Genomic DNA, 15,019 nt, shown 5'->3' with positions numbered 1-15,019 from the left:
GACATATATAGTAGGTAGACGACTCAATAATTATTTTGTTTTAGAACTGGCTTACATAATAAGTGTTGTAAGTTATGTAACATGCATAGAGAATTAAAGAGATAGTGTAGTATAGATGACTTATTGTTGATTTGAATGTATCGATAATTACCTGAACTTAAGGTGACCCCCACCAGGATGGAGACGATCCACGCGGTTTTGCCTTTGCCCTCGTTGAAGTAGGTCAGAAACTCCGCATAGAACACGCCGAATGAATAGGTCATGCCATCGGCTGAAACAGGCAACAGTGAAAAGTAAACACGGTGTTAATCATAATATTGGGTGACGACACTAGATGTTGGCATGAAAATCAACAACTTCTTTATATTTATCTTTGATACTTAATCACGAAAATTTCTATAATAATGTACAGAATAAGTTTCTACAGATACAGTACATTTCGTCTTTATAGAAATATAATACGTTCTTTAGATTGATTTATATATAGTAGTTTTGAGACATAATACTCCTAACACCGCCAGTAGGTACCTAGTTCCTGTATGTGATGTACGCATGCTTTTAAATGTTTTTTTTTTTAAATCACCTGGGAAGTTACAAATATTAGAAACTGTACAAATAGTAGTGAAATTCGAGTATCTAGACCATAATAGTAACATTTTTGAAAGATTTTAAATTAGATCAACTACGTTTAAAACTGAGTAAGGTTAAGGTTCATAAAAACATAAGAATCTTTAATTCTTAATACTTTTGTTTTGTTACTTTCTGTCGATTTACGAATTTAATTAGATAGAAAGAGACGAAATATTCGGTAGAAACAAAGTTTATTAGACATGTTAATGAATAAAGAAGATAGTATCTGATAGTGTATATCCATTATATAGGGTGTACGTAATTATAGTAAAATTTCCAATCAATTATTTCCACAAATTATTGTTTACAAACTTTGCTTTAACAATGTATAATTAAACTACGATAATAAATCTATAATCCGAGGGGATAATAAATCTATTATTATCCTCTCGGATGCTTAAAGTCCTCAGTCAATAAATCTACATAGAATTTTAATTACGTACTTTATCAATGGACTAAAGGTAGAGTAGCAGAGAATAATTTCTTTGTTGTATTCTCGAGTTATCATTATCTCGTCGTAATAAATATCAAAATAATTACTTGTCGATATTTATGAAAATATTATTATTAAAATTATTCTCCTGTTAGTATTTTACCAAAACTAAATAAAGAAGAACAAAAATACAACGTTTATCTGAAAACTATATAACTTTAGTTACAATATATGCAAATGAATATTCATTGACTTTGGTTTGTACGCATTGTCTTATCAAAGTCAATTAAAATAGTATTTTTATTATAAAAATAACTAGTTTGACTTACATATGTTTTAAGTCTAGTCGAGCATCCTCGACAATAATATTTACATTTAAAATATAACGTGTACCTTTTTTATAATATTTACAATGAGAAACAAGCTAACGGCCCACCTGATGGAGAGTGGTAACATTTGTCACTGGTTTTTCTATAAACCATGAATCACCACGTATTGTATGTAACTATTCAATACTGGTTTGTTTGAGGGGTGGAATGGATTTCGTGACCGAGACATATTGATTCACTGAGATAAGAAGCTTACGTTTTTCACGATAAATACAATGTGTTTGTTAAATTTTAAAACGTTTTAGGAAGTCATTACGCTAACAATAAGATTTATAATTTTAATAAGCTATTTAAGTATATATTATCATTGATTATTACTTATTAAATGAACTTTGATATAATAAAATTTACGCGGGAAAAGTCGCAAAATAATTGGAATTTGTAGATACGAGTACAAATATTGAAACGAAAAAAAAAAATATTCAAAAGAGATGAATATAGGCTGTCAATGTCATAGCTTGTATTGTTTGCGCCTTATAACACTATATGGTTAATTATAAAGTAGGTTAAACGCAGTAGCTGTTATTGTACAGACACATCAGTGAACACTATTGATACTATGAATACATGGAAGAACAAAAGCATGGCGTTACAATGGGGCACAACGGTAGCGTCACGTCAAGACGTCCCTTTTCCACTTACCTTGGATCGTTCGATCATAATGCTATGTAGATATGTTTGTTAAGATGTTTTGATATTTTGGTTCGAGTAACAAACTCGAATCTTGCTTAATCATCTGAATAGTACTGAATGAAATTTGGTGTCATATTCTACATCAGAATATAGGATATTTGTATAAATCTTTCATACGATAATACAATGTTTCATTTTAAAAATTTTAAGATGTTTTGGTTTCCAATAAAATATTACTTGAATAGTTAGTTAGTATATGCAAATATGTAATAAATATAACAATGAGCAATTTTATTTTCTGCTACATATAATTCTCTTTAAAAGTAGAAGTCAGTTTTATAACAAGTCAAATAATTTTAAATGTAAAATATGCAAATCAAACGTTACACTCTCTGGAAAATAATGTAATATGTACATTTTACAAACTAAAAAACATATATCAGCTTCATTACAATATTTATATATCGCTTATGCTATCTATACATTGTAAATATAAAATATGAATCACGTCTTAAAATAACATTGTCTATTTTATATATGTATGTTCAGAATATCAAGTACGGCGTTCTTAGTGAGCTGATTTTTTAAAATCATTACATTATGTATGAACAGAATACATGTAACACATGTAGTGTAATTGTGATAGTGATAATTTTATCATGCAGCAGTAATTTAGCTAATTATAGATAGAGCCGGGCGCGTGGGGGCGTAAAAATAAATCGTCGTGTCTTTTAAATTGTTTAGAATCGACAATTGTTATTTATAAACTGTTTTAAGGTAGATATTAATTATAGTATTTATGTCTCAAACACAATTTATCCGTACTATTTGTAATGACCGACTGATGACACCAAGTGCGCTATTTTGTTAAATGAAAACCAAAAGTGCTTACATTCTATGTACCTATATATTCTACTGAAATCTCTTTGTGAAGTTGCATTCTTCATATTTTTAAAGTAGATTAATAATTATTTTTGTCAGCTATTCTGGAAATTACCGCATATAAGACTATACTTATACTTCAGTAACAGTTGTTCATACAATTCTACGACTAAGCAAATTATTCTTGATGATGATGAGTCCTGAGCGTTTCAGTCACAGCGACCGTTTTGCCTCTGCTATTATTACCTAATTGTCTGCATAGGAGGCTACAGATGGGCAAAGCACCGGGTTTAAACCCGGTGCTTTGGTAAAAACCCAATAAACACCCATAAACTCCCATAATCACCCAAAAAAATAGGTTTTTACGTATTTTTTTGAAAATATGTAAGTAATACCAATAAATTATTTTTATAAATTGTATTGATCAATTCTACAATATTAAATAAAACGTTAACTAATAATATTTCAGGAAATTTTAAAAATCTATATATAATAAAATGAAAGTAATTAATTTTCAGTGTTTTCATGTTGCAGTTGATCAACATGTTGGCCTTTTGCTTCCCGTAGATACTTTAAAATTTCTTCATAACACCTCGTTCGCACACATGGCCGTATATATTTAAATTCTTGAGCCACTAACAGTCCGAAATACTCATTTCTTTTATCCTCTTCTCCATAAATTAAGCATTTAGAACAGTTTGTTTCTTCTTTCAGTAAATTTTCTTTTACTTTATCCTCTTTTTTTTTCTTTGTTGCGACGACGCTGGGTAAATCATCTGGACACTGGGTCTCACTATCGCCAAATATATTTGGAGATCGGCTTCGGCTACGGCTTGGCAGACATTTTTTTCTTTCTACAATTTTAAATTAAATTTATTAGAATAAATGCTTCGAACACACGCGATCTAAGTACCTTTTGTGTTTATTATACCTTACCTACCTAGGTATAAAAAGAGTACTTACGTAGATTTTCTTTTATTAACTGTTTTATACGAAGATCTTGATCTCTCAAATTAGCATCCATTTTACTTCCAGTGATTATCAACTAAATTAATAATCCACAAAGTATTAAATAACGTTTTTATGAAATATTTAGCACAAAAACAATACCCTTTAAATATCGATCGTCAGTAACTGTGGCTGACTTACCTATATTCTAGCAAGCAGGACTGCCAGATGTGAAGGGGAAATCCCCAATAAATTGTTGCATGTGACTGATGATGTGAGCATGTTCGTTTCATAATAAAAATGTTGCCAGGTAACCAAAAAGTCGTATGTTTTTGTGCGAATTACGATCATAATCTTTACGATCGTACATTAAAAAATAGACAAATAATAGTATGAGTACGATTTAAATCGTATATCTGTCAACCCTGCTAGCAAGACAGCGACAAAATCACGTTGCATAACAATGTAGCCCAAGCTTATATCTTATGAAATATACGGAAGAGATACGGACTTAGAAAAAACAGAAATGTTGTTCTTTGTGGAAGTCATTGATGAAATTCTATGTATTTTAGCCCGCAAACTTTCTTCAAACAAAAACAGCGCCATCTAGTATCGAGTTCTGTAATTATCTCTTTGTTTATGGATTTGAAGTAAGACCGCCACGCATGCAATACATTATGACTGGGGATTCCCTTATTCGTCGACGCTGAATATGAGGCGACGACAATCACTGTCAAACGTGTTCACTATTACTCTGACTCTGGTAACGTGACTTCCTGGTAACGTGTTAGGTAGGAAAAGCAGTAAAAAAGTGCATATTAAGGGAGCAGATTTGAAATAATATTTATACTTAACAAGAAATAATTAAAGGTAAGTGGATTTTTGAATGATACAATTATATCATGATCACTTAACAATTTTAACTTAAAATTAGATGTATTATTACAAGCTTTTATTTAGCTTGCGTTATGTAAATAAAAGTATGTAGGTATGTTCGTATGTTGATGCAATTATCCTCAATCCTCAACCGACTGGGATAAAATTTTCCATACACGTTTATTTTGGATGATAGTGCATAGTTAGCTGAGAGTCGTCATTGGATAATAATGGTGGATAGCCTAAGATGTGTACTAGATATTTATTTTTAACATAATATGCGTAAGTACCTAATCGAATTAAAGAAGTTGCTGAGAAAAATACAGAACAATACGATAATAAACTAGCGTCTGCGTTTAATCCTCCGAGGAGATGTAATTTTACAAAGGTTTTTTGTATTTATTTTATTATTTTTTTAATAAATTTATTGTAAATAACAAGAAATAATCATTGTAAAAAAATAGGCACTCTATTGTTGAATTTTCGTCAGACCAACTAATCATCGTTCATTTTTTTAGGTTCAATGGGGAGACCTAAAGATTTACGCATATGGGAGCACTACCGTACTTTACCAAACAAGTCTGTTTCTTGCAAGCTTTGTAATAAGGTCTACAAATTCAGTAATGCTGCCAAAATGCTTCAACATCTTATCACTTGTCCAAAATCTCCAGAAACATTAAAAGACTCTATGAAACTTATAAAAGATAGCTCGTCCAAAACCAAAATGTCTGGACTGTCAGAGATAGAGACAAATGATTCTTTTATAAGCCCCTCGTCGTCTGCTAACACTACAATAAATGCTGAGTTTCAAGACACCGATGATCATATAAAAACAGAATTAGCGAGAGCTATATTTGTAACAGGGACGCCATTATCGATGGTGCAACATCCTTTATGGATACAATTTTTCGAAAAATTGCAACCAAAATTTAAAATACCTTCACGTAAAGCTTTAGCGACAAAATACTTAGATAAAATATATAGAGAAATGCGTTTTGAGTTAAATGAGGAACTAAATGCTTGTAGTTACTTACACCTTCAGTGCGATGGCTGGTCTAATTTAAGAAATGAAGGAATAATAAACTTTCTTATATCAAAACCTCAACCTGCATACGTTAAAAGTTTGAATACAGAAAGTAATCCTCACACTAGTGAATACCTTAGCCAAGAAGTTGAAAAAGTAATGAAAGTGTATGGAGCAAATAAGTTTCTTGTACTTATTGGCGATAACGCTAGAAATATACAAAAGGCATTCGAATTAACAAAACTCAAATATCCACATGTTGTTCCTCTCGGTTGCTGTGCACATATCCTTAACTTGTTGTGCCAAGATATTGTAAAGATACAAGAAGTAACTGTGTTTATTATGCAAGCCATAAATATAATAAAAACTGTTAAAAGGAGTCAACGATTAAGTTCCTTGTTGATAAAATCAAGGCAGGGTGAAGATTCTACACAAACACTAAAATTGCCTTGTGCTACAAGATGGGGAAGTCATGTTACTTCGTTAAAAAGTTTGAAAGCAAATAAGATAGCTTTGCAAATATTAACAGTTAGAGAAGATGTGGTAATTTCAAGAGATATTAAAGATTTAATTCTAAGTGATGATTTCTGGACGAAGACAGGGGAATGTATAAGTATTTTGGAACCAGTCACTGAAAGCATATTTTACTTAGAGAGCGACCAGAATCGTTTGCATCGCACATACATTACATTTAGAGATGTACAAGCTAAGATACGTTTTGCATTAAATGAGATTTCGACATTGAGCGAAGAAAGCAAACAGCAGATTCTAACATCAGTATCTTCAAGATGCAATATGGCAATGAGGCCAATACATTTTGCAGCATATATTCTAGACCCCAGGACTCTAGGAGTCGAACTTACTCAAGAGGAAGAACTTAAGGGTATGGAGTTTATCTACAATTTAAGCCAACACTTAAGTTTGTCAAATGTAATGGCAGATTTGGCGTGTTATAAAGCTAAAGAAAACTTTTGGGCCAGAGGATTTGTATGGAGCTCATTAGATAGCATTGAGCCCCTAATATGGTGGAAAGGTATTTGTGGTTCCACTGAGTTAAGCAAAGTAGCGATTCGTATTCTATCAGCTCCCTGTACTTCGGCAGCCACTGAGCGTTCCTTTAGTATCCAAGGCTACATACATAATAACAAAAGAAATCGACTTACAACTGAAAGAACTGAAAAAAATTTCATTCATTTGTTATAACTGGAATCTTAAACATAAAGCTGAATGCGAGGACATTCAGTTTAATGAAGAAAATACCTTAGAAGCTTTCATTGAGCAAGTAAATGAACATAACAGTTTAGACGAAATAGAGCCTATCGAACCTATACAATTCATCGCTTGTAATAACTCTGAATCTGACAGTGATTGACTGTAGTTTTACATTTTACTTTCATCTCTTTCTTAATAAACTCAAAATCAAATTAAAAGTTTTTTATTCTGTAGGCTGCATAATAATATTGTCTATGTCCAGTATAGTGGACGTCTTGCGGCTGAGATGACGATGATGAAGTACAAAATCATAAACACCCAAAAATTTGGGTGTTTATGGGGTTTAAACCCAATAAACCCAAAACACCCGGTTTTTACCCACCAGACTTTAAACCCACCCAGGTGGATTGCCCATCTCTATAGGAGGCTATTAGATTATCTGTTGTTGGCGTTTTTTTTTGATAGGTGAAAATGGAATGGTATCCCCACCTGCGCTAACAGTATACGCTGGCGGGGCACCAGTGAAGGTGATTGATGAAAATGAAAACAGGCCAGTTAGCTCATCATGATGAATTTATTAGGAATTAAACATGATAGTTTCCAGGGGGAACTGCGTGGAGGTCGATTTGGTCGACTAAGAATCCCATTGCTAGTAATATACCTAATATTGCTAGCAATGGGATTCTTAGTCTTCATTGCTAACGATCCCTTTCCCCCTGTTTATGACGTTTTGATGGATGAAAATGATATGGTAACCCCGCCTGCGTTAGCGGAATACGCTGGCGGAGCACCAGTGAAGGGTGATAGATAAGAATGAAAACAGGCCAGTTAGCCCATCATGATGAATTCATCAGGAATTAACCATTATAGTTTCCAGGGAGAACTGCGAGGAGGTCGACCTGGTCGGGTATATTGCTAGCAATGGGATTTTTAGTCTCCTTTACTAACAATCCCTTTCCCCCCTGTTGTTGGCGTTGGTGTGCTCGGATGTGGTTTATATAGCCAATCCTTTTAGTAAAAGTATCTATATCTACTTAACCAACTACCAAATGTTGGGGAAAGGGATTTTTCGTAATGAAATCTAACAGCTCCATTGCTTGCAACATAAATTATCATGGCGACAAGGCTCCACGTGTTCCTCCCTAGAAACAATCGTGGTTAAATCTTGTGGATTTATCACGATAGGTTAATTGGTCTGCTTTTTATCCACACCCATTATGTGTTATTGGTGTTTCACCAACGTATACAGAGAGAGAGAGAGAAGAGAGAGAGAGTTATTTAAAATCAATATTATAATTTACTGTGAATATGTAACAGAAATATTTTAAAATTAGACTGGTAGTTTAAGAGATTCAAGCAAAGAAATCCTTCCGTTTATATTCCGTATATACATAATAAATAGTTTCTGATTAGAATAAATGTTGAATGTATAAGTTTTTTATGGAATTTTTTCACGAGATTAAGAATTATGAAATATCATAAGTATTTGTTGTGTACTAACTGGCTAGGGTTGAATGTAAGAATTATTATAACGTCCCTGTATTCACTACATTTACGACAAATAAATTCCTTATATAACCCATAGCATATGTTCTGCTTATGGAACTAAGTGGCAATGTACAGCTAGATAAGATATATTATTTTAAATATTGATCTGTCAGAATTTAAGTAAGGAATTGTACTTCGCATGATTATAGGTATGTACTCGTATATAACTTTTGTAACAATAATTGCATTATATCTTTATATGTATTATGTAGAAGATAGACTACTCTAACTGCTTTAATTACAGTCTCTAATCAAGTTCAAAATCAATACAGTCTTGTCAGAAGAAGTTACGAATGTGGTATTTATAACTTCGTTAGAACTTCAGTTTGTCGAATTTTAATAGAGATCTGAGTATTGTAAAAGTTATAATCTGATAATAGCTTTGTTTTTATAGTTCGTAAAACTTCATTTAATATCACACAATACGTAGATAATTTATGAAACAATTAGAAAAATATTTATATAGATTAATATTAATGATTTCTACCTTTCAGTATAATATAATTGTATGAACTGTATTAAGATATAAATAAAATCTAATTTTAGCGTTACTTTCAATCATTTATTTATATTATTTGTAGTAGACAATGCGTTCTCTTGTCGCCTAGTAGTTTATTGGCACAACGTAAATAGTGAAGTTAAGGAGTTCGATATGATTTTGTTCTTTAATATTATACATTTTTTATGTTTGGTAAATACTGTTTAATAAACAAATAAAACTTAAAGATGGCATTTTTTTTTGGCTTCCATGTTGAGTTCTTAGGTTGATGAAATATAAGCAATTTGAGTAGTAAGAAAATTAATAATATTAATAAATAAATTTTATTTTCTATACAAATAAATATGATTAAGACCGTATTATTTAATAAGGTTTCAAGAAAGCTTAATCTTCAGAAACTATAACCCAGGATATAATACCATGGCTCAAAGAAGTGAGGAGATTCGACTCCAGATAATGATGAGCGAGTTGAGAATGGAAAAAGAAGACGTAATATTTTACAATTAATAAATACTATTTTGATGCTTCATTATTAACAGTTGTTTTCATTTCATATAATTAGTCAAATTTACGTTATCTTATCAAAAGTTTTAGTTTAATATTAGCTCAAAGTATACAATTAAGGTAAAATATAATACGTACTAGAATTTTAGCATATTTAAATAGCCCAGACATTGTAGACATAATTGAGGTAAATATACCTATCTAGTGACAAAAATTAATTATACGTGTATGTAGTGTAGGTATAATAATAAGAAATATTTATTCTTATGGTGTAGGTAACAATTGTAGTAAGTTAAAAGCGAATACAGAGGAAGAAAAATTGACATTGCCTCAAAAAAAGTAAATTCGTTTATCTATAAACTAAGTTTCCTTCACTGTGACACATCAGACAATCATTTTCAAAGTTCAATGATTTATGAATACATACGTAATTTTGGTGTTAATAGTAATAGTTTTTATAGCCATAGAGCTATAAAAATATACGACGTTAGATTATATCTCTATAATACAAAGTTATATATTATGCTTATTGGATTATTATAGAAAAAAATATATTTATTGATTCTCTGAACACACATGTGTGTATCCAAACAAATATTTACTCATTTTTAATCCATTCTTAGTTATTTATTTACATTATAGTTTTAAAATTTACAAATATCTGAATATCTTTACAATCTTTTACATCTTATGTTAGTAAGTAATGTACGATTAATGACATCAGTAGGAAGTAGAATTAGCTTAATTAATAATAGAATTAAATTCAGCTACAGCTTATTTTGAATGTTCCAATACTAAATTAATCATGTGATCGCATAGATTCTATGATATAGTTAGTATTTATATTGTTCACCAAAGTGCCAAAGGGAAAGGCTTCAAATCATACAAGCTGGGAATCGTATTTTCTCTCGAGTAATATATTAGTGCTTTGAACATATTTAATTCCTTGTATTGCAGTTGGCCGTGTGGTCCTGGCATAGAATAGGCCATCCCGTCCTTTGCTATGGGTGTCATAAGAGGCGACTAATGGAATTTAGTCGTAGAGTGATAATCAGCAGTGTCCCTTTTAAAACATCTCTAAAAGCCTAAATGCGGTTGCCAACCCACCTGCTGAGCGTGGCAACTACTGGCAAACCTCCTCTTATGGGTAAGTCTTATATTCAGCAGTGGACAGTTAACGGCTGAAATGATGTAATTACAGTTACAACAGATGAACTTAATATTTTTATATTACGATTTATCGAAAAATGGATATCGAATTATTTAATACTTATTTATATATTTTTTTATTTGCATTTAAATTTTACTGATGCACGTATTATTATTTTTCTATTAAAATAATTTAAATTTGGAATTTATACATTTTGTTTTCTACTTATGGAAATAAAGTTTTGGCGTGAAAATGCTGTAGATTTGAGAGGGTTAGACTGAATAGGCAGTGTATCTATCATTCAAACTTAAAAAATAATGAACAGACATGTTAACATATTAATAATAAAATTGAATAGCATTTCCTTTACAATTGCATTTCTATTGTTTCACATTCTTCTGTTTTGGGGGAAATAAGCATTTAGTAATTTTTTAGTAGGTTTGATAGGTAAAAAATTAATTTCATATTTCATATTTTAATAAAATTTCTTAAATTTCGTATAATGATATTTATGTTTTATTGACGTATATCGATTAATAAGCCTGGTCTATTAGTCTACGATTACAGTAAACATTAAAAATAAGCACTGTTATACAGCATAATAATTATAACACATTCGTACAATAGTATTAAATAATCAGAATGTTTTTTGGATTTATATTAGCGTTGGATTTTATTGAAAATATGTCTTTCGTTCATAAATGTACCTAAGGGGAATAAAGTTAAGTGGGTTACGTAGTACTCCTACTTATCCAAGCCTGTTCGACGCACGTGCTCACTGATATACGCACGTTTTATTAAGTTTCAGAATATCTTACTGCGTTAATGAAATTTATTGCATTCGAATATATTTTATTGATGTGTCCCTTTTGGTTATCAATTCAAAAATTTACAATTTTGGAAGTGAATTTGTTTGTTGGTCACCTTGGCTGTATATATTTGTGCCTTGGCGTTATAATAGGTCAATCAATCATTACGAAATTACACATAGTATAGTGATAGATATATAGATACATAAAGTATTTGGGATAGTCTGTTAATACATTCCAGTCGTACGAATTTGTGAACCAGTAAAGAATAATTTTCGTAATCAGTTTCGTAGAAAAATTTATAAAGAATTTCTCTAGTTTTAGAAGAAGTTGTAGCCATTTACCGAGTAGGTGTGGCTGAAATATATAACTAATACAAAAAATTATGAATTTTAAGAAAATGTTAAACATTTCTGAGAATCAGTTCTTAATTACAAGATACATGTACATATTATGTGTATGTATTGATAAGTATTATATTGCTAAAACAAATTAGTATGACATTTATTATACACGTACGATGAAATAAAACATGATAAACAAATATATATTTCATGTACGTACTTATTAGGTAAATAAATCAAAACAAACAATAATTATGTTGTTGAAACATATATCACGTTGTGATCATATACGCCACCAAGTATTGCATATATTCAAAGAGATATAAATAAAAGTAATGATATACAGATTGAGTAAATTGTCATAATTCGACGTGATATTTAGATATTGACGATAAATGCAGGGACGTATAGAGCACAATGTCGAAATAGTTACAAGGCCGTTAGTAGATAGGCGCCTGATGGTGCCTGATGATAGTCCTAAGTACGTAATTTATAATAAACTGTGTTTCAATCAAGTGTCATTTCGTAACGTTGTATTTGCTTTATTTTAGATTAATAGATTGCTAGAAATTAGAAATTATTTGTCTACGATAATTAACCTAAGAACAAGGAATTACATAGAAGGAATGATAAAATAAAAATTGTGAATCATACATATGGTTGCCTCCTTTCTTTTTATGCAAATATAATTAGTAAAAAGAGGACGAAAGATATATCATTAGTTGCTATTTTTCTCAATTCATAGCCGACTAGTGTGTAGAAAATGTTTGATATGTTAATTATTTGTCAATAACAAATTTTATATTGCTAGATTATATATTCGACACAGTTTATGTAGAAAGTATGCAAGCAGGTTATATCTGAATTTGGTAGGGTTATACGGCCATATAACATTTTCTGTACACTAGCCTGGTATGAACTGACAATTTTATCAGTCTTTTTATGTAATACCTTGTTTTTAGGTAGCAACGCAATCCACAGACTAAAACCATATAGTATCTAATAATTATGATATACATAACTATTCGTACTTGCGATTTGGTCTGAGTAGATTTATTGTTTACCAGCACTATTTTTTTCTAGTAAAATTTCCATCCAATTAACAAAGATCTCTGGTTTTTACGCGGCAATATAATATGAAGGGATCCAGTTGTATTTCATAACACAAAAAATACACTAGAATTAAAGTTGATCTAATTCTTTCCCTATCATAAAGTTGCGTTGAATCGGTTCAACCGTCGTCACGTAATAAAGAAGCAGATATATATCAGTTTAAAAATGGCTGATTTCAGTTCCGTTGTTTATTTCGAAACCTCCAAGATATTTTTCGGGAAAAAGACTTTCTATATATACGACTATATTATAGTATTTACTAATGGGAACGCGTATAGGAAATAACAAAATATTATACTGAAATTTACTTTATCTACGCAGATACTAAGCAATTGTGTACCATGTTTCAAAATATGTTTTTGTAAACTTTGATATTTTTACAAATCGACCGCGACTTTGTTTGTGTCTGCATCGTAAACCATGTTCCCATTTTCGATGTCAAGAATACCTAAATATTCGAGTAAAGCCGAGGTAAACTGCTAGTATAGTGTAAGGAGCTTATCATTTCTAGATTCCTAGATAAAATCTCCGGAGATTTCATGAATAGTTCAATATGAGGTTTTCGTTACAATATATAGAATTCAAGTTAAATATATAATGAAGCTGCCTAAGTATATAAAGTACCAACTTAAAGTTTTAGTAAAAGGAAGTATTTAATTATAATTTTGTATTTTTTATATCTACTTAATTTAAATTCCCTTAATATCCAATGTTTTTAATATAAGGAAATTGCACACGTTCAAGACTTTTATAGAAAAATAGTTGTACATACATGCACATATCAAATTATACATACCAAATTATTGTCTATATAAAAAGTAAGCCGTGATGTATTCACTTACTTACAAAGAAAATTTAATGTATATGAAAGCTTCGTAATTAGATGCATATAATGTACCTACTGGTTATAATAGATAAGTTATTTCATATGATTATTTAGTTATATCTAAAAAAATAAGATTGTGTTCCACGAAAAAAACCGACTTCATTTATGGTAAAACTAGTTATTTTGATTTAATAAATCAAATTAATTAACCGATTTTGATAAAATTTCTATGTGACCAATCTGAAAATGTATTCTTTTAGATAAAAAAATACTTTTCCAGATCGGCTTATATGAAATAAATTTATTATATTATTGTTTGCTATGCTAAAATTAACAGCTATTAACCACATGTTTAATTAATATATAAAAAATATGAACAAAAATTAGTAATGAGCTAATTAATCAGTTCTAAATAATACCAAATGAAGTATTCAAATGAATTGCTAATTTTTGACTTAATCAGATGAACATTTTTATTTGGAAAATTGGAATGATTCATCAGAAATTATTACTTACATGTTTTCACGTTTAGTAATCACTCTTCACTGATAATGTTTGATTGTCATGTCGCTTATAGACATGAGTAGTTCCATGGGCATAACAGAGTATACTGTTTCGCCCATGATACCCCCATGCGTTGCCATTTCTGAGGACGCAATTGTTATTCCTTTATATCCTGTAAATTCGCTGCCATATCTTATCCTTTAAACCGAAACACAACCATGCAAACACAACTGCTTCACGGTAGAAACACTAATGGGACAGAGGTGCCCAAACAAACGTCTTTTGTACAAAGTCTTCCTCTAGTTCATGATCATTTGCATTAAAAACTAATAAAAAGTTATAATTTATTTTAGAATTTTTTTTTTTTACAATAGAATAATTTAATAAGAGAGCTGTTCGAATAACATAAATTAATCATTCATATTTACTAGACGCTAAGTGAGAATATTAAAGAACATTACGAGAGTTAAGACTACCTAGGGAGGTAAATTTTGTTTAATACATTCAGAAAATAGGGGTCTTCGAATGTATGAAACAAAATTTACCCTTTCTTGTCTTGTAATGTTATTAGAAGGAGGGTGAATATTTATTATGCACATTACGGCGCTCATATTCACGGTACAGCACGCGACTGTGAATGGCTCAACGACTCATAAACTTTTAATAGAATTAATTATACATAGAAGTTTCATTCC

General features: G+C 30.6%; 2 protein-coding genes across 3 annotated transcripts in view; one reads left to right on the top strand and one right to left on the bottom strand.

Annotated features, from left to right (window-relative positions):
• Nucleotides 1-15,019, bottom strand: part of LOC113516666 (monocarboxylate transporter 12) — a 59,471-nt gene that overhangs the window by 5,863 nt on the left and 38,589 nt on the right. For both annotated transcript variants that reach the window (XM_052902601.1, XM_026901121.3), the window contains exon 3: nucleotides 152-271. In XM_052902601.1, the coding sequence (XP_052758561.1) occupies nucleotides 152-271 (120 nt within the window). The remainder of the gene's footprint in view (nucleotides 1-151; nucleotides 272-15,019) is intronic.
• Nucleotides 4,621-7,466, top strand: LOC128202400 (uncharacterized). The gene is made up of 2 exons (XM_052902600.1): nucleotides 4,621-4,785; nucleotides 5,310-7,466. Exon 2 carries the CDS (start codon nucleotides 5,315-5,317, stop codon nucleotides 7,016-7,018), a length of 1,704 nt encoding a protein of 567 aa, XP_052758560.1. The 5' UTR covers nucleotides 4,621-4,785; nucleotides 5,310-5,314; the 3' UTR covers nucleotides 7,019-7,466.

This window comes from Galleria mellonella, unplaced genomic scaffold, assembly GCF_026898425.1.
Source record: "Galleria mellonella isolate WM207_F2 unplaced genomic scaffold, CSIRO_AGI_GalMel_v1 utg93, whole genome shotgun sequence".
Taxonomy (NCBI): Eukaryota; Metazoa; Arthropoda; class Insecta; order Lepidoptera; family Pyralidae; genus Galleria; species Galleria mellonella.
This window is presented reverse-complemented; position numbering and strand designations above follow the sequence as displayed.

Coding starts and splice junctions, on each gene's coding strand:
- LOC128202400 (XM_052902600.1), top strand. CDS start 5,315: ATGGGGAGACCTAAAGATTTACGCATATGGGAGCACTACCGTACTTTA.